We start from the raw sequence: 23,575 nt of genomic DNA, 5'->3' as shown, positions 1-23,575 counted from the left end.
GTTAAATGAACCACACGGTGAAAAGGCCCCCGAGCTGGGGCCGTCAGGACCACTCACCTGAGCATCCATGTGTCCCCTGCCCTATCGATTCCTTCTATCCTGCGGCCAGAACTTCTCTAAAAACCCCAAGTTCTCAATCATTTTGTCACAACTACATTTTCACTCATTTATCAGCAATCCCTGATTGAGAGAGGTGGATCCGTTGCTCAGACACTATTGGCAAAGTCAAAACTAAGTGCAACAAACATTTATTAAGCATTTAGGAAATGTTATGTAAATGGCCTCTTATTATCATATGCCAGGCGCGCTTTCAGTTGCTTCAGTGATGTTTTTCCAAAAATCTGAATTTCCAAATGAGGGTTTTCTTTGAATTAGGGGCTGGTCGTGACTTTGTCAGCGGGAGACAATCCTGATGTAGACGCCATTTTTTGGACCTAGGGCAGATTTGGATTCTAGCTGCAGCGGTACCTAAAATAGAGGAAATTAAGATATTTGTCAGAGTTAATCCTATCGACAGGAAAACTTCCTCGGAACGGGGCCTGAAGGGTTGTGGGAATTCGGCTGAGGGCTGAGGGCCGGCAGGCTGGGAGTGAGCAAAGCAGCTACCCCAGGGGGACCTTGAGAAGCAGCAGAACTATGTCTCAGGCCAGGTGTTGGACGGGGGCTCACCACCTTTCCCGTGTTAATAAAATACCACAAGGGAGGGGTCCCACATTTATCCTTCTAATAAGCCTGCCTAAGGTGGGAGCAGCTCACTTTGCAAATGAAGAAATGGAGGTTCAGAGAGGCCAGGTGACCTGCCCGAGGGCCCATGACTGGAAGGGGAGCAAAGCCTCAGACCGTCTTCATCTCCCCTCATCTCTCTCCCTGGGGCCCAGCCAGTAACTGAGCAGACCTCCACTCCCCAGGGGCTTGGGGAGAGCTCCCTGCTGAAGGCCCGCTGCCATTCAGAAGGCTTTCCTTATGTCCAGCTTAGGCAGACCGATGGAGGACTAGAGACTTGGAAGAAAAGCCACAGAATTACTCAAGCAGCAGGGCGTCCTCTTGAGCTGCGTGTAAAAGGACTGTTCAGTGGCTACCGTGAAACCTTCAAAGGAAGGAAGGGTCATGAGGCCCTAGTGCTGGGGCCGGGTGGGCTTTCAGATGTCTTCGAGAGTTCAGATGGGAGACCAGTGATACGCTCAGGAAACAAGACGATCTAGACCTGCCCCCTCTCGTACGGTAGCCACTAGTACGTGTGGCTGCTGGATGCTTGAAGTGGGGGTTAATGCAAATGAGGGGCAGAATTTTGTATTTGATTTGATTTATTATTAACATATAAATAGCCACACGTGGCTAGTGGCTACAGTATCAGACAGTTATAGGCACACTTGAAACACCATTGGACTTCAAAAAAAAGCAGAGGTCTGTTGTGGCTGGCAGAGTCAGGGAGGGCTTCCTGGAGGAACGGGCGCCTGGGGTGGGGCTAGGAATAGGAGACGCCCTGTGAGCAGGGCGTCTCAGGGGCCACTCCGGGATTTGAGGGAACACCAAAGGACTTGGAGGATGGGATTAGACTGGGGGTGGGAAAGGGGGAGGGATGGCATTCCAGAAGGAGCAACAGACTGAGCAGGCAGTGGGGAGTGGGTGGGAGGCTCTTGGAGTGGGACATTGGGGCGGGGAAGGCAAAGTGAGCTCAGAGTTCTCCCTGGACCCAGCAGGCTTGGGACTCGGATCTGGATCTTGAGCTGGGAAGTTCCAGGCATAAGCAGTGTTCTGGGACATTGGTCTGGCTGCTGTATTGTATGCCAAGATTAAGGGTAAATGAGACAAACCTCCAGAGAAAGTCCTGTACCCACGGAGTGCCTCAGGCAGGCAGGGGCCTGCTGTCCTCTGCTCCCAGTTTGCCCCTCCCTCCCTCCAGCCTTAACCATCACACCTTTATGGACATCGTCACATCCAGTTCCTCAGCCTTTTGTATTTCAGCCCAGCTCATTATTGCTCCCCAGCCAGCAGCTCGCCCCAGTCTCCCTGTTTGTCAGAGGCAATGCCACTCTCTGAATCTAGAAGTTGTTACCATCTGTCATTGTGTCCTTCTTATCTGTCCCCTTACGCCCTCCTGTCCAGGTCTGCAGCCGTGCTGAGGGGCTGTGAATGGGCGCGGAGGAGAGCGCTGTGGGTTGTGTGGGGAGCAGCTGATGCTGTGCAGAGAGGCTGCTGCACGTAGAGGAAAGAGGGAGGGCTTGAGAGTGAGCGAGATCTGGCTTGAACCTCAATTTCTTCACTCTCCGGCGATTCATTCCTTTGTTCATGAGTGTTTGTTGAATGACTGAGTGGGCACATGCCTTGCCTGAAACTGGGGGCTGGAGCCTCCGACAATGAATGGGACAGTCTTTTGGTCCCTGATCTCAAGGAGTGTGCAGTCCAACTGTGTGACGTCAGGCAAGTTACTTAACCTCTCTGAGCTTTATTTTAGCTCCTCATCTGAAGAATGGGAATCATATAATTTACTCTGCAGGGTTACTGGGTCCTCTTTGCTGAAGAGGGGAGAGCTACAGCATGGTGAGGCCCAGCCTTGCTGTACAGAGGACAAGAATGATAATAGATAACACAGACTCGGGTTATGTGCCAGGAGCTTAACGATTGACTCAATCCTCACCCCACAAGAAGAGGGAGGAGGTGTGACTGTTATGGTCCCCCTTTTACAGATCAAGGAACTGAGACCCAGAGAGCTTAAGGAACTCGCCCCAGCTCACGCAGAGCCGGGAAGCCACCGCAGGCATCAGGGAACTGGGGTGGGCACCCCTTGCGCCCGGAGCAGCAGGGCTCACCTGAGTCTCAGGACAGGCTTCGAACCGGAACTTGCGCAGGACATGGAGCAGCGTCAGCTTGACCTCCAAGAGCCCCAGTTTCACCCCGAGGCAGCTCCGGGGACCTGCCCCGAACGGCAGGTACGTGAAGGGCTGCTGGCGCTGCCGGGCCTCGGCTGTGAACCTACAGGGCGGCATGGTCAGCATTGGCCTGGGTCACCACCTCCCTTCCTGGGGCTTCAGCCACTGGCTCTGACCAAAGGACCCCATCATCTGAGGCCACGCTCCCACCACGTGAGGCCTACACCCCACCTCGGCCTACAGGATCCTGTTTTCCTGGACCGGTCAGTCCCTAAGGCTTTGGAGCTGGTGGCCATCCACCACCAGCTCATCCATGTGCTTTAGTCCGGCTCCCCTCCTCCTGTCCTGCAGAGCCCTAAAGGCACCGCTAAATTGATAGAATCACCTGGAACGTCAGCATTGCCCTCTCTGCCTCTCCTGATGAATTCACTGTGTTGTTAATGAGTTTGCAGGCCCACTAGAATCCAGGATGAAAGTCTCAAAGGAACCACAGCTCTCGCTTCACCCATGGCTCCAACTTCCCCAGTGGCCAGAGGGTGACACTGGCTGGCCGGCATCCCCTTCCTAAGCAGAGTCCCTGGGCACCAGACTCCTCTGGAGGCCATGTCCTGCCAGTTTGTCTCTTGATGCCATGTCGGGCAGCTGTCTCCCTGCCCACACTCACCTTTCTGGTTTAAGCACTGAAACTTGAACCACTGGGGGTGGCAGCATTTGACCCACTGGAAGCTCTTCTTCAGAATGAATTGCCGTATCTGCTACCAAATGACAGCATTTGCCACGTGTGTTCTGTGACAGTAACGCTACGTGACAGCCACTATTTTGTAATGGCCAGCTCACTTATTACTACCTCTGGACTTTATGGGCCCAAGAAGCCCTTGACCCACCTTTTCAACATCATATTAATGCACATTTTGTTTTCAAAGGTGATGCTGTAAGCCTTGCAGCTGCTGTTTATGTTTCTTGATATTTACCATAATTCCAGGAGCTGCTGGGCAGCAGAATGTTATTTATCTGGGTCCCACTGCCCATGGTTTCCCAGGGACCAGGTTGTAGAGTTGGGGCCGCATTAACAGGAAGCTGGAGCCACGAACAGTGGGAACAGAGCTGCAGGCTGGCTAGCCCCCCTATTTGCCAGGAAGCAATATCCGAAGACTCTGATGAGGAGGGGGTGTAGATGCCTGCTCAGACACTTTAAATTGGGGGTCTAGAAATGAAATCTAGACAGTGGACCAAATCCATGCAGGGGAGAGGAGAGAGGATCCAGGTCTACCATGTTAGGGTAGCTGGTTCTCATGAATTCCTGGAGAAATTGTTGATGCTCTTGTATTGGAACAGGCATTAAGTTTTAAAAAAGGAAACAACATTCTGCTACTTGTTAATGCATTCCTGAAATGTGTCCTTGTTTCTTGGAACAAATAGTGGACACCCATTTGAAATTGCCTTGTTGGGCTTCCCTGGTGGTACGGTGGTTAAGAATCTGCCTGCTGATGCAGGGGACACGGGTTCAAGCCCTGGTCCGGGAAGATCCCACATGCTGCAGAGCAACAAAGCCCATGAGTCACAACTACTGAGCCTGCGCTCTAGAGCCCGCGAGCCACAACTACTGAGCCCATGTGCCACAACTACTGAAGCCCGCGCGCCTAGAGCCCGTGCTCCACAACAAGAGAAGCCACCGCAATGAGAAGCCTCTGCACCGCACTGAAGAGTAGCCCCGCTCACCGCAACTAGAGGAAGCCTGCATGCAGCAACGAAGACCGAATGCGGCCAAAAATAAATATAAATAAATTTATTTTTTAAAAAGTTGTCTTGTTACTTGTATGCAGTGCTGTGGAAATGCTAAATCTCTGGATTATGTTTTGGGCTTTTAAAAATGGTACAGTTATTTCCTTTAGAAATTATGCCTAAAAAATGTCTCTCTGACTGCTATGACTTTTGACTTTTGGGGGACTTTACTAAATCTGTGTCTCCTGGCAGGCACCTCCAATCCCCCCACACTCACGTCCCCCAGGGCCTGTTTGAAGGGGCCAGTCCTCACCTCTCAGGGTCGAAGGTCTCAGGGCGCGGCCAGTGCTCGGGGTCATGGTGCAGGGCGCCCACGGCCATCTCCAGCACGGCGCCCGCGGGGATGCGCTGCCCCAGCACCTCGCAGTCCTGTGCCGCCTCCCGTGTGAACCTGCGGGGACACATGGGTCACCACCGCCTTGAGGTAGAGCAGAGACGGGAGCTCCAGGGCGGCCACGCTGGGGCAAAGGTCTGCAGTGTGGCATGAGGCTGGGGGACAGGAGGGCCCGCCTTCTTCCTGGGGTGGCCAGGATAGTGACCCACTCCCCATCCCATCCCTTCTTGGGCCATTCACCCTATGCTGCTCTGGACCCTGCGGTCTCTAGATTCCCCCATTCCTTCCTTCAGCCACCCATCAAGACTGAAGAGCCCATTTTATGCCTGGTGTTGCGGTGCACAGGTGCCTTGGAAGTGGAGGCTTTGCAGGGTTATTCCCCCGGCCACCTCTCCTCCTTCCCATTCCCACTGGGACCTCTTCCCCGCACATACCCCCTCGCTTTACCTACAGGACATTTGGGTTTGAAAATCTGTTCCCCTTCATTGTCTGTGTTGCTATGGAGAACTGCTACTAGAGAGGAAAACATCTTGGTCCGATTATTTATTTTACCAACTTTTACCTAAACTTCTACCATCACCTCCTCTAAGGGCTGGGGCTGGGGTGGAGGATGGCAGGGTACCAGGGGTGCCAGTTTTTTCTTTGGATCCTTCTGTATTTCTTAGGTTTTTTTTTTTTTTTTTTTTTAAGTAGAAGCATATCGTTTTGGTAATATAAATATTTTAAAAATTAAAAACAATCTAGGATGGCTTTTACTTCGGGTTGCAGGACTCGGCTTCCCTAGATATCTCAGAGGAGATACAGTTATTATACTAATTACTGTTATACCCTGTTCCTGCTTATAAAAGAAATTAAGAGTACCAGCAGCTCCTTGCAGCGTTCATCACTCTATTATGAGCCTTTAATATATCAGGAACATGAAAGGCCAGGGCTGTGAGACCCCCATTCAGATCTGAAGCTACTAATGCGATTACTATGTGCTTGGGGCTAGTCACAAAACACTCCTGCTCAAATCAGAGCGGGCAGGGGGCTCTGATGTGTGCAGCCTCAGCTCTGAGCAATCAGGTAAGGATATACTTTGACTTCCTTCTTTTTCATCTTTACTAGAAATAGCTTGGACCTGGATGCAAGACCCCCTAAAAGCCGGAAAATGGGGCCTTCCCTTCTGTAAGTGGTTGGGCCTCCTATCTGGCTAGACTGCATACAAAGCCAGAAAAATCTGCTGAATTATACTGCCTGGATTCCTGGATTGACATTAATAACACTTCAGTGAGAATTGTTATGTTTTCCACAAAGGCCATGTTGAGTTTTTTATGGATAAAGGTGTCAGGTGTGTCAGTGTTTGGGAAAAGCCAAGCATTTTTCTAAGATTAAAATAATAAAGTAGGGACTTCCCTGGTGGCGCAGTGGTTAAGACTCTGTGCTCCCAATGCAGGGGACCCAGGTTCGAACCCTGGTCAGGGAACTAGATCCCACAGGCATGCCACAACTAAGAGTTTGCATGCCACAGCTAAGGAGCCTGCTTGCTGCAACTAAGGAGCCTGCCTGCCACAACTAAGACCTGGTGCAACCAAATAAATAAATATTTTTAAAAATTAATAAAGTAATGGGACTTCCCTGGTGGTCCATGGTTAAGACTTTGCCTTCCAGTGCAGGGGGTGCGGGTTCGATCCCTGGTTGGGGAGCTAAGATCACACATGCCTCGTGGCCAAAAAACCAAAACATAAAACGGAAGCAGTATTATAACAAATTCACTAAAGACTTAAAAAATGGTCCACATCAAAAAAAGTCTTAGAAAAAATAAAAAAGTAAAATAAAAAATAAAATTCTCACTGCCCCTATGTTCACCCCCAAATCCTATGCCCAGGGCCAAAGCGAATTGGCCTCTTGTCTGGGTGAGAATAATGATGACTTGCCTCTCTCACTTCTGTTGTTTGATAACAGAAGTCAGCAGAGTGATATGATTAAAAACACCAGTGGAGTAGGTATGGGGAAGGGAGAGTGTGGCTTTCCCGAGACTGGAGCCAGATGGGGTCAGGCCATTCAACTCTAAGCTCTGTGCTTCTTGTTCTTTACTTCATACCTTACACGGCACACTGCCTGCGGGGGTACTGCGTTTCTACATCTACTGTCCCACTGATTCTCCCAACACTTCTGGGGTAGGCAGAGCAGGTGTTGTGTGCCCTCTGAACGCACAGGAAACAGAAGCCCAGAACAGTCTGGAACTTTCCCAAGATCACACAGTAAACTAAGGGCAGGACCGAGACTGTCTTGACTTTATGTCTAGAGTCGCTCTGTCATTATGGAGCACTGGCTCTATATTTTTATTGGGAATTTTAACGAACTCATCCAGATACTCTGGTTTCTGTCCCGTTCTGTCCTGTCCTGCCCTCCAGATACTCTCAGATCACGAGCATCCTGGTTCCCCAGAGCAATGCCTTCACTGACTTCCTTTTACGCTTTGCTGTTTACAAAGGGTCAGAAGGAGAATTGACTGCAGAATTTTGGGGTTGAAGAGACTGCTGACTTTGTCTCTCAACATATCATCTATACAAGGTCTCATGTGATGAATTCTTGATTGAGTTTAGATCCAGGAAATGATGTGTCTTTGATCAATTTATACACTTTCCTCCCACTAGAGAATATGACTGTTCAACTCAGCTGGTTTCCCTCTCTGCCAGGAGTCTCAGGCACCAAGCCTGACCCCAGTTATTGCCATCTCTGGGGTCCTGTAAAGGATTCTTTCCTTTAAACAGCCTTTGTTCTGTTTTATCACTGAATGTCTTATTTTGAATTTCACGTGTATAGCAGCTGCCCACAGTTCCCTTGGAAGGAAGCTGGTATAAATCATTCAAAAACAAAGATTGGATGACAGTTTGCTCTGAGGCTCCTAAAGAAGTCGGGGAAGGCCTGTGGAATCAGGTCTTAATGCTGGCGTCAGGAGAGCAATGAAGCAGGCCCTGGCGTTCCTCGTCTGCTCCCAGACCAGGAGACTGAAACCATGTGTGCCTGAGGACGATGTGATTTGACTCACACCCCAGGAATTCTCTGTATTGGCTCTGGGTCTGAACATTTTGGACAATATCTACAACCACACTCTCTATGATATTTTCGGTTTGGAATATAATTTTGAGATACCTACAAATCATCCACATTTTCTCTTTTTAAAATGGCAAAAGTTATCTCCATATGGTTTATGTGGTACATTACTTCATAGAGATGCAGAGTGGAATTTATGATATACAGTTAAATGCTTTGTGTCGCTTCTGTTTCTAGAACCTGAAATCTGGCAATGTTTCACTCTCTAAGGGCCTGGGGACCTAAGTGAAGACCCTGTGCTCCATGGGATGCCTCTGAAACCAAGAGTAATCATCAGGCCCATTAAACTTGCCTTCATTGATCAAGCTCCCTTTAATTGTTGCTACAGAAACGGCTGCGTGCCCTGCAAGCGTCACGTAGCTTAAACAATAAGATGTTTGCCGAAGTTGCTTTTCAGGAGCTTGGAGTCAGCTGTGTCTAGTTGGAGCTTGAGCCAGTTAAGACTGATTAAGACCACCGACCCTCCAACTGGGCATGCGCGAGTGTTCGCTCGGTGACCTCTTGACGTCAGAGGGCCCAAAACTCCATCCTCGGAACACGCTAAGGCAGGCGTTTTCTGAACTTGGGTCCTATGGAGAAGCCTGTAGCTTAGCTGCACCTGTGCAGAACTACGATTGCCTCACCTTTTTCTTATCTCCAATCATTACCTTTTCCCATGCTCCCAGGGCCCACCACGCCGCAGCTTTATCCCATAAATACCCCGAGCCCCTTGCCATCGGGGAGGCAGGTTTGAGATGTGTTCTCCTGTCCGCGCGCTTGGCTGCCTTGTGAATGTATCTCTTCTCTGCTGACAACCTCAGCATCTCAGCACTTGGCCCGCTATGCGTGGGGCGAACCAGCCTGGTTCGGTAACATCTTGTTTTGGGGGAATTTGAAAGAAGCAGAAGGCCTGATTCCTGCTCTCAAGGCACTTACAGGTTGGTGTGACCGGATGACTGCACACTGGTGAAATGTTGCAGAGCAGCTGAGAATTATCCAAAAATATAATATGAAGTAGAGTTAGCGTGCAAAGTGCTGGGGGAGGAGAGGCAGGGAACGGGTGAGGCTGGCCAGGTTTCCTGGAGTGGTGAGTCTTGGATCGGAGCTCTGAGGAGGGGACGGGTGTGGAGTGTGGAGAATAAGAAGGAGCGTCCCAGGCCTTGGAAGTCCCCCCTGGAACATCAACTCCAAGGGCTGGCATTTTATCTGTTTTGGCTGATTTCCCAGTGCGGGGCACAGAGCAGATGCTCAATAAATAGTTGGTGAATGAATGAATGAACAGACCAGGGGAACAGCAAAAGCCATCTAAGGGCTAGGAGGTCAAAGAGATCGGCTTGGGTTGGGGAGGAAGGTCATGTTAAGAAAAGACCAATGACACTTTGAAAATATGGTTAACATATAGGAATATAGGCCGGACATTTATTGCTAGGGTGACCCTATGTCAGGCATGGCGTCCAGTGCCCCAGGGGATTAAAAAACCCAAGTTTCAGGGCTTCCCTGGTGGCGCAGTGGTTGAGAGTCCACCTGCCGATGCAGGGGACACAGGTTCGTGTCCCGGTCTGGGAAGATCCCACATGCTGCGGAGCGGCTGGGCCCGTGAGCCATGGCCTCTGAGCCTGCGCGTCCGGAGCCTGTGCTCCGCAACGGGAGAGGCCACAACAGTGAGAGGCCCACGTAACGCAAAAAAAAAAAAAAAAAACAAACCCGTTTCAGACCTCGACCTCCAGGACCTTGGGTCCAGCATTCTTCATAACCCAGGTGGTGATAGACTGAGGACTAACAAGGACTCCAAACAGTGATGCTGAAGGGGTCCTGGGGTGCAGGGGCCCTGGGGTATAGACTTACCTGAAAGCCGGTGGGTACATCCTCAAGGTCTCTGCGATCACCATGTCCAGGTAGGGCAGGCCTTTCTGGAGGCTGCAGTACTCAGGGGCCGGCTGATGGAGGGGTGGTGACACAGAATGTTGAGTTACATCGAGTCACACGGTGTTCTGTCTTTTCCGCTAACTTCAGAGTCCCAGCTCCAATGTTTGCAAAGACTTACATGGAAACCCACAAGATGAAAAGTGATACTACGCAAATTGCATTAGATTAGCACTCTACAGAATATTCTGCATATTCTGTTGTGCCTGTTTCACAGTACTGTCCGTCACTGAAGATGAGCAGGCCAGGCCTGGGACTGCGGGGCCTTTGAGTGTCAGAGGAGTTTGTAATAAAGCAATGGCAGCAGCTTCACTGCTAGCATTTACTGAGAGCTGAAGGTCTGGCAGGCTACATGTTGTACACACTCCCTTATGAGGAAAGAAATTTTTACATATTGAGATATAGGAAAGCCAATCTGGCTTATACGTGAGTTAACTTGAATTTTATGCTCACTAAAATAGCCTGTTGGTGGCTTACCAAACATACATTGTACATCTGCTTTAATTATTAAAGGAAAGGGCACACTGACCAGAAGTAAAGAATGTCCATGTTAAAAATAGAGATTAAATGCCTCTCTTCCTGGGACGCCAATGCTTGCACTTCTTCAATGATAAGTCTCCCTTCCCGGGTGCCAAGGCCATGTTGATTTGCTGTGTACGTGCTGGTCTCTTTTGTGGTTTGTTTTTTTTTTTAACCTTGAAGAAATGTAACCCTGACCCATTTAATGTTCCTTGTTCTGAGAAGATATAAAACTGGGCTGAAAACCCTGCTTCTCCAGAACAGTTTCTCAGAGTAATCTGGGAAGTGGGCTTCCAGGCTAGTTCTCAGTTTGGCTCACATAAAACTCTTTTCTGTTCTTATTATTGATTGTTTATTGATTATTTTCTTTTTTTTTTTAATTTATATTTTTTGGCCGTGCCACATGGCATGCGGGATCTTAGTTCCCTGACCAGGGATCAAACCCGCACCCCCTGTAGTAGAAGCGTGGAGTCTTAACCACTGGACCACCGGGAATGGCCCTGTTTATTGACTATTTTTGTTGACACTTAATGCTCCAGCAAACCAATGGAACAGCTGTTCTCCCATCTCTTAGATGATGAAACTGAGGCTCAGAGAGGTTGTCACATGGTAGTAATGGGCACATCATAAAGTTAAAAGACCAATAGTAAAATAGCAACAAGAACAGCAACAAAAATGGCCACATCTAGAAAGGATCAATGGTAACAAACCCCCAAAGAGCTACAATAAATCAGTAAGAAAACAAACGCCTCAGAAAAGTGGTCAAAGGAAATAAGGAGATAGAACAAATATGAGTTGCCATGATGAAAAATACAAATTAAAGCCATGAGCTTTGGTTTTCACTCATCAGATTGTAAAAAGCTGGTAAATGTTGATTTACCAGCATGTACTAGGGAGGAAGGTGTGGAGAAGAACAGCTCCAGCACCCCGTGTTGGGGAACCCTAGCATCCCCTCGATGACTTCCACTGGGGTGACCCTGTCACTCTCTGGCCCTCACCCCGTGGCCTGAGGAGGAGGTGATGGTGAACTGAGAAACTGGATGTGGGCTCCCATGTGAGTGGGATGAGTTAGGGTGGGGTTATAGAAGTTTATTAGCTGCTCTGCTAGTTTCCCCAAGGAAGGATTTCCCCCAGATCCTCCCGTCCTCTCTCCCCACTCCCAACAGAGCTTGAGTGAAGTTACCTGCCTGACAGGTGACAGCCTCATCTTTCTAAATCAGTTAATGCTAATCAAAGAGGCGTCTTCAGTTTGGGAGGTCGGCTTGCTTCTGTCCTCCCCTCTCAGGACAGCAGGGGGCAGCACTTGGGGGCAAGTCCATCTTGCGGGCCCTGCAGTAGCTGCCACAGGGCTGCCCTGCGTAGGCTCTATTCCAGTGGCCATTAGTGATGTGCATAAAATACACAGTATCTTATGCGGGGACAGGAGGGGCAGAGGGGAGAGTGATGGGGCCAGGACATGTGGAGGCTTGACGTCCCTGGTAAATAGCTAATCTATTAGAGTCTAGCCATCAGTGTAGTTTGGCCATTAATAATGTGCATAAAATACTGAGTAAAACAAGTCCAGTTGCAGAGAACATGTGCAGTCTAATGTTTACAAATTTGAAGGGCAAAAATGAAAACAGTTGGATTTCCAACATTCTCCATCTTCATTTCTGGGAACTGTTTCTTTAGAAGGTTATCTTTCGACCCTACACTTCCACCTCCATCCCAGGCCACGAGGGCGGGCCCGATAAACACGTGGTCAAGGAGAGGGGCCCTGTGCTTGGGGTTTAATGCTCTGTGGGTTGCCATCTGGAGATTCTTAATCGTCATGATCTTTGAATGTGTGTTTTGGGAGTGGAGTCTGAGGGGACCATGGAACATGTGCTGGGGGCTTGGAGCCTCCCCACGAGTGGTCCCACCTTGGCCGCCTCCCCAGGATGGGTTCTCAGCTGCCTGCTGTCTTGCCCCTGTGCCTGGGGCCCAGCCCGGCCACCCGTCTCTGCTTTGCCCTTTGACCACGGTTGCCCTCCACCCCCGGCAGGGGCCTGGGCTCAGGCACAGAGAGGGTAGGAATGGGGTGCATTCACCCTGAAGCATCTCGGGGTGGGCACATGTCAACCGTCCCTGCCCCGGGCTGGCAGCACCATGGCTGTGTCGCCCCGGGCAAGCCTCTGCCCACCCCTGGTCCAGGCATAACACGTGTCCTGGCAGAGAGGTTTAAAGATCTCTGAGGGTCACAGCCTACTGTGGGTTGGGGGCTGGGCCTGTGGGAGGGGGGGACGCCTGGCTCCGCTTCCCTAGACACTGCCCCAGGGTTCATGGGCCCGGTGGCTGGCAGGAGAGAGCAGGGCTCTCCCAGCCCACCCCGTGTCCCCGCCCCCCAGGGCGAGCCCCCTTGGGGAAGCCTGGTGCACCCTCTCATCCTCCTTCCAGTCATCAATAATTTGGTTTGTCTTTGTCTCTTCTGTCCCGTGAGTCACGAAATACAAATTATGTAATTCAGTGATTCTGCATGTGCATTAAATGCTCTGATCTTAACATTTAAAACTGTGGCGTTGCATGGTCCAGAGATGAGTGGTAAAATTCGTGCTAATAATGTAAAATTTAGAGTTTTCTTTACTTAGACTGGTATTAAATAGAAAATTAAAAAACCACTGAGATAATTTGAGAGATGAAAGAAGATAGAACTTTTATATGTACTGTTTTTTTTTAAAATAAATTTATTTATTTTTGGCTGTGTTGCGTCTTTGTTGCTGCATGTGGCTTTCTCTAGTTGCGGCAAGCGGGGGCTGCTCTTTGTTGCAGCGCGTGGGCTTCTCATTGTGGTGTCTTCTCTTGTTGCGGAGCACAGGCTCTAGGCACGCAGACTTCAGTAGTCGTGGCACGTGGGCGCAGTAGTTGTGGCTTGCTGGCTCTAGAGCGCAGGCTCAGTAGTTGTGGCGCACGGGCTTAGTTGCTTGGCGTCATGTGGGATCTTCCCGGACCAGGGCTCGAACCCGTGTCCCCTGCATTGACAGGTGGATTCTTAACCACTGCGCCACCAGGGAAGTCCCTATATGTACTGTTAATGGCACTTTCTCCTGCTTTTTTCATTTTGCGTCAGGTTCAACAAATTATATAGTCAGCCCTACAGGCCACGGTTGATTGGACCAAGAGTGGGCCTCTGATATGAGGGCACCAGCCTGGAATTTGGACCTGAGACAGAGGAAAAAGGAGTTTTTCTCCAGCAGGTGGAAGCTGAACACGGGTGAGTTACGATCTGTTGGTGGCCATGTTCTGCCTTGTGGATTAATGAGCAGAAAACACGTTTGCTATGAGAAAGAAGCAATGAGTTAGATGTGTGGAGAAGCAGAGGCAAAAGACAGAGACCGTTTCCTGGTGTCCTGATTGCCATCTGCTCCTGGCAGGTAGCCCTGTGGGTGGCATCTCAGTACTCTTCCCGTAAGTTCCCTTTATTTATTTTTGGGTGTGTTGGGTCTTCGCTTTTGTGCGAGGGCTTTCTCTAGTTGCGGTGAGCCGGGGCCACTCTTCATCGCGGTGGGCAGGCCTCTCACTGTTGTGGCCTCTCTTATTGCGGAGCACAGGCTCCAGATGCGCAGGCTCAGTAGTTGTGGCTTACGGGCCCAGTTGCTCTGCGGCATGTGGGATCTTCCCAGACCAGGGCTCAAACCCGTGTCCCCTGCATTGGCAGGCAGATTCTCAACCACTGCAGCACCAGGGAAGCCCTAAGTTCCCATTTTTGACCTAACTTAGTGACAGCTGAATTCTGTTATCTGCAACCAAAGAAGTCTTAACAAATGCAGAAATGTAAACAAAACAAAACGGTGGTACTGTGCACCAAAATATAGAACTATCAATGTAAAAGAAACCAGATCTGGGAGTAGCATCCCAAATGAGTCAATGGTATTGGTTCCTTAGACAAAATTGGCTGAGCAGCTGTCAGTACTTGAAAGAGAACTTTTAAAGCTAGGCCAAGGGAAATTTGTATTATAAAGTCAAGTCTTCATTTATTTTCCCCAGATGAGCTTTTCACCACTTCTTAGCTTTGGGCTCAGGATACACATATCAACATCGGCGTGCTGGTCCAGCAGTTCTTGATGTGGTCGAATATTAGAAGTGACCAGGTGGCTTTTAATATATAAGGATGCTTGAGCCCTGCCCCCCAGGGGTTTGATTGTTGGTCTAAGGTGGGGGCCTGGGTACTAGTTCTGTGCAGCCAAGGGCGTGAGACCACTGCATAAGTCTGTCCGTCTGACCTGCCCCAGTGATCCTCTCTGCTGGAGGCGTGGATGGATGGGCTCGGGGAAGGCGCAGGCCTCTACGTTTTAACCAGATCCAGGTGAGGCAATGCAGTTCAAGCCCCCACGCACTCACGCACCAGTTCACCCCTGGGGACCTGTTTTTGCCCGCCTATAGTTCTTTCAGGAAAATCTGGGATAGGAGCGGGGTTGGTGGGGGGGCTGTCCTGCACCAATCCTGCCAGCAGAGGGCAGCAAGCGTATGGCAAATGGAGACTCCCTGCGTGGCGGGGCTGCTGCTCAGAATCACAAACTGAACCCAAAAGGACCTTGGAAATCTTGAATCCAAATTCTTCATTATAGAGATGAGCAACGTGAGACCCAGAGAAGAAAGGCTGTGAGCTCAAAGTCACACAGATAGAATGTGGAGTAGAAAAGCCAAACCCTCAGGGAACACCCACTGGTATCAGGTGCTGGGCTGGGTGTTTGGGATCCCCGAATGAGTACGTCTCTGCTCTGTGGGGAACCAGACTTCTGAGCAAGTCATTGTACTGAACGTGGGTCATGTTACAGAAGGGGCTTCTGCGGGGAGGAGGAGAAGCAGTCCTGTGTGGGAACTCATTTGTTACTTATTCATTCACCTGCAGAGTTGGTGCCTACTGTTGACCAGGCACTGTGCTAGCACTGATGTGTTCTCGGATAGGTTACAGTCCGTCTCAGGATGCAAACCGGGGCTGCAGGTTATAGAGTGGTGGGCACAGGTGCTGTGGGACAGCAGACGAGGGGCACACATCCCGGCATTTGGGATCAGGGAAGCTGCCAGGAGGAAGTGATGTCTAAACGGGGATATTTATGATGAATAAGAAAGGCCAGTGAAAAGTAGGTGGGCTTGTTTGGGTGCTGGTTCAAACAAACCCAATCTAAAAACAAAATTATAACGCAATCATGGGATCTTGGACCCTGAGTGGATATTTGGTGCACTTAGGAAATTAAGGTTCATTCGGTTTTTAGTGTGAGGATAGTACGGTGGTCATGTTTTGTTTTGTTTTGCTTTTTTTTTAAAGCATTAAAAAGTTTTTAAAATTTATTTTTGGCTGCATTGGGTCTTCATTGCTGCGCGCGGGCTTTCTCTAGTTGCGGCGAGCGGGGGCTACTCTTCGTTGCAGTGCACGGTCTTCTCATTGTGGTGGCTTCTCTTGTTGCGGAGCACAGGCTCTAGGCGCGCGGGCTTCAGTAGTTGTGGCACGTGGCCTCAGTAGTTGTGGCTCGTGGGCTCTGGAATGCAGGCTCAGTAGCTGTGGCGCATGGGCTTAGTTGCTCCGCGGCATGTGGGATCTTCCTGGAGCAGGGATTGAATCCATGTCCCCTGCATTGGCAGGTGGATTCTTAACCGCTGCGCCACCAGAGAAGCCCCTGGTTGTCAAGTTTTAGAAAAGAGCCCTTTTCTTATAGAGATATATACTGAAGTGTTTGCAGATGACATGTATACGATGTCTGGGATTTTTTAAACAATGGCAGTGGGGGAGGGCGGGGAAACCGGAGGGGCCATAGCTGCCATTTGTTGAAGCTGGATGATGGGTACACAGGTTCTCAGCTATTCTGACAATTTGTACAGGTTAAAGTTTTCCTTCATGAAAAGTTAAGGTGCTAGAGCCAAGTGAGATTTCTTCTAGCTATGATAGGCTATTTCAAAAATCAATCAACGTAATCCACTACATCGGCAGGCTAAAAAAGAAAATGATGTAATCTTGTAATTTGAGAAAGAAAAAGAAAGATACCTATATAAGTAGAACTAAATCTGTATTAGTGGTTACTTTCTCCTTGGTGGAAGAAATATAAATTATTTTCTTCATGCTTTTAAAAAAATCAGTTTAACTGGAATAACTATTAATTGCTATTCTGAAAAAATAAAATTTGAAAATACAAATTTAAAAACATGTAAGGTGTTAAATAGAAATTGAAATAGCAATAGTGTGTGGAAGAGCCCATGTAAAGACTCTGAGATGTGTTAAAGAATTAAAAATGGTTGTGTCAGGCTGGCTGACTGGGAGAGCTGCTGTTCTGGGGCATCTTGGAGGATGGAGAACAGCACTCCAGGCACAGGAGAGAGAAAGGCCTCTGTTCAGGGCGACCTGGGCCGGGGCAGACGCGAGTGAACGCAGCGGGCATGGTACCTGATGGGGGGCGTGGCCGTCAAGAAATGAAATGGAAAAGGTGGGTGTGCCGTATGCAGGCTGCATATTTTTCTTTGCCGTCCAGCAAAACTAACACTTAAAAATGGGGGTGGGAGTGGAATTTATTTGAAGTGAAAAAGGGAAAGAAAGGGAAGTTTAGTCAAGAAAGTGCTTTTCCTTGGAAGAAAAGGCTGGTGAGCTCACGCCAGATGTTTAAATAGAAGCCGCGTCCTTGCAGGCGGGAGGCTGGGAGCCGGGGCTGAGCTTTGTGCCAGTCCTCCCTGTGCTGTCACCCTCGGCGTGCCAGGCCCTCTGTCTGTGCTGCTAAGGGCCAAGGGGGTCTGCTTGCCTGGAGCGTTGGGGGACTCAGGAGGTCTGAGCAGAGTATTTCAAGCCAGTAAGCACTTTAAGCGTCTGGGTTTCCAAAAGATAATGTTAAACATGGATCCCCTGGGGCTCCCTTGGGGACCTGTAGCACAGGCCATGTTACCCAGAATTAGAATCGGGAGGAACCTTAAAATCAATCTGCCTCTCCCCGCAACGAGGATGCCCGTGCAGCCTCTCTCCCTGACCTGGGCCAGGCCTCGGGGTGGTCACCAGGTCCTGCCAGGGATTCTGTCCTGGATCCATTGCCCAGCAGCCCTGGCCTTGGGCCAGTCACCAAGGCAACATCAACAGATCACCTGGTCTCTAAGTTCCAGGTCATGATGTTTCCCCACCCATCTCTCAGAGCAGAGCCAATGAGATGGTTAAGGTGAAAGGTCTCCGGAAACTAAGGTACCAGACAAGCAGACAGTACTTCTGGTTAAGCATATTTGGAGGCAGGGAGCACGTTTCACCACGAGCCCCTCTGTTCTACGTTTTAAACTGTCCTGTGAGGATGTGTCAAGGAGGAAAGCAATCATACAGTGCTATAGAATTCACCTCAGCTGGGACCGATTCTGTAAAACAAGTAACTGTACTCTTGGAAGGTTGAAAATAATTAATACTGGGAAATACTGACTAACTCTTAAATATTGGGGAAAATAGAAACAAAAAAAGCAAACGGAATCTTTGCCTTGTGGTTTATGTTCTCAATCCAGAGTTCTTTGATTTTCAGGGAGACTTTTTCATCTATATTTGAGTTCTCAGTGGGCAGTCACAGCTAATTTTGTTTCTAAGTTTCTTGGTCTCTTAGTCTTTCTATCATTTAGTTTAGGCTCTATAAACCAATATTTAAATGCAGCAGCTAAACCTGATGGTTAAGGGAACTCTATGGAAAAATCTACTGATAAATACTTTTAAGTAGGAAATATTGCCCTCGCCTATTAATCTCACTTTGCTACATTTGGAGTTTTGTGTGCCATTTTCTCTGCACGTTACACACACACACACACACACACACACACACTGAGTCACTCACACCTACACAGACACCTCACACTGGGTGTGTGCTGATATGGAGTCTAAATGAGAAAAAGAAAATTAAAATGTCATTTCTTTCAAAAAGATTTTTCCTGCAGGTTCAGGGACCTAATAGAAAAATTAATATTTTCTTATTTTCCTAAAGGAAATAGAAGCTGGGGGGGGTGGCCTCAGTTTTGTTCCTCCCAAGAAGTAGAAGCATCGGATAGCATTGCTAGGTACTCACCTGCACGTGCTGGACTTGGTGTTGCGTGCAGTGAGCGGGGGCATGCCTGCCCTCACCTGCCCACTAGAAGCTGGGAACTCGCAGTCCCATGAGACTTGGGGTTCCAGCCGAGGGACAGCGGGGGCAAGACAGCGACAGCCATGGGAGAAATCGAGGTTTCCACTTGCACTCCTTCTCTGGGGAACACAGACTATTAGATGAAACCCTACCGTGGAAAACCTGGCAACTCTCGCTTTGCCCTTTTGCCCACTGACCCGGGAGAAAAGCCTGCAGTCCCCGGGCCTGGGCTCTTCACAGACCACTTCTTAAACTGGGGTGCTGGGGTCCTTCCAGCTCTGACTCTTCAGCTTTGACATCCATAGATGTTCTGAGTGAGTTATTTCAGGCCTGGAGCAAGAAGCAATGGGGGAAGGGGGTGGGGTGGGGCGACCCGAGAGGGATGGCATGGGGCGGGTTCCTTTCTCTCAACATGGCTGGCTTGCCTAACCAATGCCCAGACAGTCCTGTGTGCTGGTCTAAGGAATGTGACAGATTTAGATGTAGACGGGCATCCCTACCTTAGAAGAGGTAATTAGGAGTGTATGGCATCTATTTATATCCACTTTCAAAGGAATGAGACAGAACCCATATCACATAAACACAGGGATTATTCCAGGTGCTCTTGTACTCTGAGGCCCAGGCCATTAAGGGATTAGTTGAGGAGATGTAATGAAAGAACATAAACCACACACACACACACACCACGGTGTCGGCCCTCCCCACCAACGGCCCTGGGTTCAGCTTTGTTGACGGTGCTGACCCTCTGCTGGAATTCCTGTCTGCAGAGATCTGTGATAACAATGGTAGTTCCCCTCCTGCAGTACTGTGCTGCCTTCTGAAGGATTTTTACACCCCTTATACCATTTGGTCCTCACAACTGCACTGTGAAGCAGCTAGGGCAGTTTTGTTGCCTATTTTATAGACGAAGAAAACAGACTCAGAGAGGTTAGTGGCTCGTCCAAGGTCACACAGCTAGGACATGGCAGAGGCAGAACTAAACCCAGATCTTCAGATTCCAAGGGTTTTCCACCATGCGTTGCTGCCTAAACTGCGCTCCCTCTCTCCTTTTATCTCCCCTCTCCCCTCCCTTCATTCCTCCCTTACTTTCCTCTGTACGTTTTCTGGAAGAATAACATGCACACCGAAAAATAGAACACAAAGAAAAGTGTAGCGCTCAGTGAGTTTTCACAAAGCACACCTGTGTCACCAGCATCCAGATCAAGATGCAAAACATTTCCAGCCCTCAGAAGTCCCCCCATGACCCCTTCCAGTCATAGCCCCCTAAAAGTAACCATTATCCTGACTTCTAACACAAGAGGTTATCTTGCCTTTTAAAAAGCTTTATGTAAATGGAACATCCAGTACGATGGCTTTTGCACCTGCTTTCTTGTGTTCACTGCTGTGTCTTTGAGACTCATCGGTGGTGTGGTGTGAGTTGCAGTGTGTCCATTCCACATCTGTTCATCCTTCCAGCTGTGGATGGACACTTGCGTTGTCCCCAGTTTGGGGGCCATTATGAATAAAGCGGGACATTCTTGTATACGGCTTTCAGTGAACGTAAGTCACGTTTCTGTTGGGTATGTACCTAGGAGTGGAATTGCTGGGTCACAGGGGATGTGTGTGATCAGGTTTAGTAGATACTGTGAACAGTTTACAAACTGGTGTGTGTACTGCCTAAATTTTAATGGTGAATTAGTTGAAAGGCAGCTCGTTGACACCCATGTCCCCTCTATTTACTGTCACTGTGAGTTCCTCCCTTCTTCCCTCTGCCTGCCCCCTCCAGTATGCTGGAATGTAACCACCATCTCTATTTCAGGAAAAGGTTGAGAGAAAAAATAGTGTATTATTTTGGGAACTACGTTAGGTATTCCTATAGTGTGTATGGCAGGGGGTGGGGGGATGGTGATAGGAAAAAATAAGACACATCTAATTACCTAATTTTAAAATTGTCTCAATTACCAGACATAAGCCCTCATAAGCATAAAACACGTTCCCAAATCAACTAGATTCGAGCTTTTGAATTATCTGCTGTCTTGTAATATTTAGGATTCGGTTCTCTCCATTAGCATGGATCGTCCACCGTTGATTATATGTGATGTTTAAAGAAATAAGCCCCTAAGTAAATGATAGTTGAAGCACCCAGCCCGTTTTCTGCACTGGGGAGAGAGTGTATGGCATTAATTTGCAGATAAATATTTTTGGTTCACTCCTCAGATAGACGTCCAGTACCTGACAGGCACTTAGCCGAGTGTTGGGGGAAAGGAAAAAAGGGAAAGGGGCGATAAGATACAGTCCCATACCTACAACTTATTATGTGTTCGGGAAACCATCTACTTGTTCAAAGATTTGTTATCTTGATAAGAGGGAGGCACTGAAGGTTTTTGACGAGCAGAGGTAACATACTGAAAATGGTACTTTGTGATCTGATATTGACATGGAGGGATATTTGGAAGAGTTGGGGGAATAGGGCAATAAAACAGGAGATGACAGCAGGAGTCCAGGCAAAAGTGATGAGCTCTGATGACACTGTCAGCTGTCAGAGCGGGAGAAGGGGTTGAAAGAGGGGAGCACTGCAAGCCGTGAATCTCCCTCTCGGCTGCTCCCTGCTGATGCTTGGGCCCCACTTAGAAATATTCCGTTTTGATTGGTCTGGACTGGGCACAGGAATTAGTATGGTTGTAAAAGCTCCCAAGGTAGTTCTGAGTAACATCCAGAGTCATTGGTAGAAAGGATGACTCACCGGCGAGGTGAATCCCTGGATATAAGGGGTCAGGGAATGAAGACCTAAAAGCGATTTGCAGATTTCATCCCTGGGGGGCTGGAAGAAAGACGGAGACAGGACCGACCTGGGTAAGGCTGCCCTCCTGCAGGAGGAGCTCGGCTTTGGCAGGCCGGCGCTGGGGGGCCCAGCAGGGGCTGGCGTCCAGTTCAACCCACAGAGATGCGTGAGTGCTCTGGGATGGAGGTAGGAGAGGAAAACACGGAGCTGAGCACCGAGCTGTGAGGGCTGCCTGGGGGAAGGTGGCAGAGGGACAGGAAAGGCCATTGCGTCGGTCAGCTGGGGGAGGGAAGTGAGGCCAAAGCCAGCATCCATGGGGTCAAGGGATGGGCAGGGAGAGAGGGATGGAGCCAGAGGGAGTGAGGCGGACCGACATGCTTCTGTGAGTCACACTGAAGGAATTCAGGAGAACAGAGCAAACCAAGGGGAGAAATGAGGGCATTGTCACCTGTCTGAGTGGCAGGCACATGACAAAGGACAAGGATGTAGGTGCTGAGGGTGGAGTCAGGCCCAACAGTAAGTCCCAGAGAGAAAGATTTTGACTGGACATACGGAAGCATTTTCAAATGACTAGAACGTAACGATAAGCAGGCAAGCCCCATGCCCACTGGAGATTTTCAGAAGCTGTTATTGAGCATCTGAAAAGGTCGCTGTAGGATATTTATGGATTCCTCATCAACAGGAGGTGGATGACTCCATGGTGCCTTCCATGTCTGGGATGGTCTGACGCATCGTGACTGTGCCCTGGCCCACCCAGGGACAGCCTGTGACATCAGATCCCCGTCACTCTGCCAGGCCGAGGAAATGTCACATGAACGTGGAGAGCGAGCGGTCAGCTTGCTCTATTTATCCCCCTGGCCCAGCCCCCAGCATCCCATCCCTCATTCCTGTGTGCATCTTGGTTGATAATTCAGTCTAAAAGCCATAGTCCAGGTCACTTACTGTTTGGGGAAATGGTAAACAAAGATAAGAGCTTTAAGCACTGGAATTTATTTTTCATCCACTTGGCCTAAAAGCAACTGCATGTTAAATTTAGAAGGCTGCTTCCAGACCCCTCCCTGCCCTCCTGTTTCCTGCTGCCTTTTTCCCGCCTATGCTCAGAATATGGTCTCGCTGACCATGGAATCTAAATGTATTTGTAAAGCCCAGGAGTCTTGCAAGGCTGCCTGCCTGGATGTTTATAAAATGTATCATCTGAGGGCCTCGGGTAGTGGGCTCTGCTCAGCATCCCACCAGCAGCCACGTCGACCCAGATGTTCACCTGAACGCCCTCCCCAGGCAGGGCCTGGTGCTTCTGCCTTGCACTGCCAGGAGGTGAGATACTCCCCGGGGAAGACGCCACATTTTCAGCAGACCACCTTACAATTTTTTTACAAAGGTCTCCCTCAAGCCTGGGAATCTATAATTGAACAGCTCTCTTTTCTATGTAGGTTATACCCCTTTACAACCAACTCCAAGAACCTGTAGAAATCCTTTTGTTGGCCTGGAATTCTGTTGTATTGAATATTGTTGGAAATAAATGAGCCATTGTCTGGGCTGAGAATTTTCTGGTTAGATAGAGATCGCCACTGTGATGCGATTTATTGTAGCAGGATTTTTTCCCCCCCAGCTCATTTTAAATTCTCTGTTGCCTGCTCAGTCCATTTTTACAGCTCAGGATGTAAGCGGGAAGGGCTAGGCCTGAGCCAAAAAAAAAAAAAAGAAATAGAAAAAGAAAAAGAAAAAAAGTCTCCTTTCCCAAGAGCAATATCCAGAGGCTTTAAGTGGCGTTTGGTACCAGATTGTAACAAATGCAGGAAGTGAGGTATATCTGTTGGCCAGTTTAGGGGAAAGAAGTGTCGCCCAGTGCTCTCAGCTGGCACATGACTGGGAGAAAAGAGCAGGGACTTGGACGTGACATGAGTTTAACCTTCGCATTGTTCCGTTGAACAGCCACAGCCCAGAGAGGTGAGGTGACCGGCCCTCACTTTTGCCCATACAGAAATTCTCACTTAATTGTTTATTTTTGGCCACGCCACGAGGCTTGCAAGAACTTAGTTCCCTGACAAGGGATTGAACCCGGGCCTTCGGCAGTGAAAACGCCAAGTCTTAACCATTGGACCGCCAGGGAAGTCCCCCCTCACTTATTACTCTTTAAAAAATCCATTAAACCAGCTCAGTTTTAAAATAAACCCAACTCTAGTTAAGAGTATGTTTTGAAGTTCTAAAAAAAGTCTAAAGGGCAATT

The 23,575-nt window shown here is 49.0% G+C and overlaps 1 protein-coding gene across 2 annotated transcripts in view; it reads right to left on the bottom strand.

Annotated features, from left to right (window-relative positions):
* Positions 1 to 288: 288 nt before the first annotated feature.
* The window catches only part of TBXAS1 (thromboxane A synthase 1), a 153,361-nt gene continuing 130,074 nt past the window's right edge, over positions 289 to 23,575 (bottom strand). The window contains exons 10-13 of one of the 2 annotated variants that reach the window (XM_082631982.1): positions 9,910 to 10,001; positions 4,906 to 5,043; positions 2,811 to 2,973; positions 289 to 468 (exon numbers count right to left, since the gene is read on the bottom strand). In XM_082631982.1, the coding sequence (XP_082488108.1) occupies positions 394 to 468; positions 2,811 to 2,973; positions 4,906 to 5,043; positions 9,910 to 10,001 (468 nt within the window). In that variant the 3' untranslated portion in view covers positions 289 to 393. Of the gene's footprint in view, positions 469 to 1,728; positions 2,974 to 4,905; positions 5,044 to 9,909; positions 10,002 to 23,575 lie in introns of those variants that run through there. The other variant, XM_082631981.1, reaches the window with a different exon arrangement.

The sequence above is a fragment of the Mesoplodon mirus genome (assembly GCF_964341445.2).
Source record: "Mesoplodon mirus genome assembly, chromosome: 9".
Classification (NCBI taxonomy): Eukaryota; Metazoa; Chordata; class Mammalia; order Artiodactyla; family Ziphiidae; genus Mesoplodon; species Mesoplodon mirus.
This window is presented reverse-complemented; position numbering and strand designations above follow the sequence as displayed.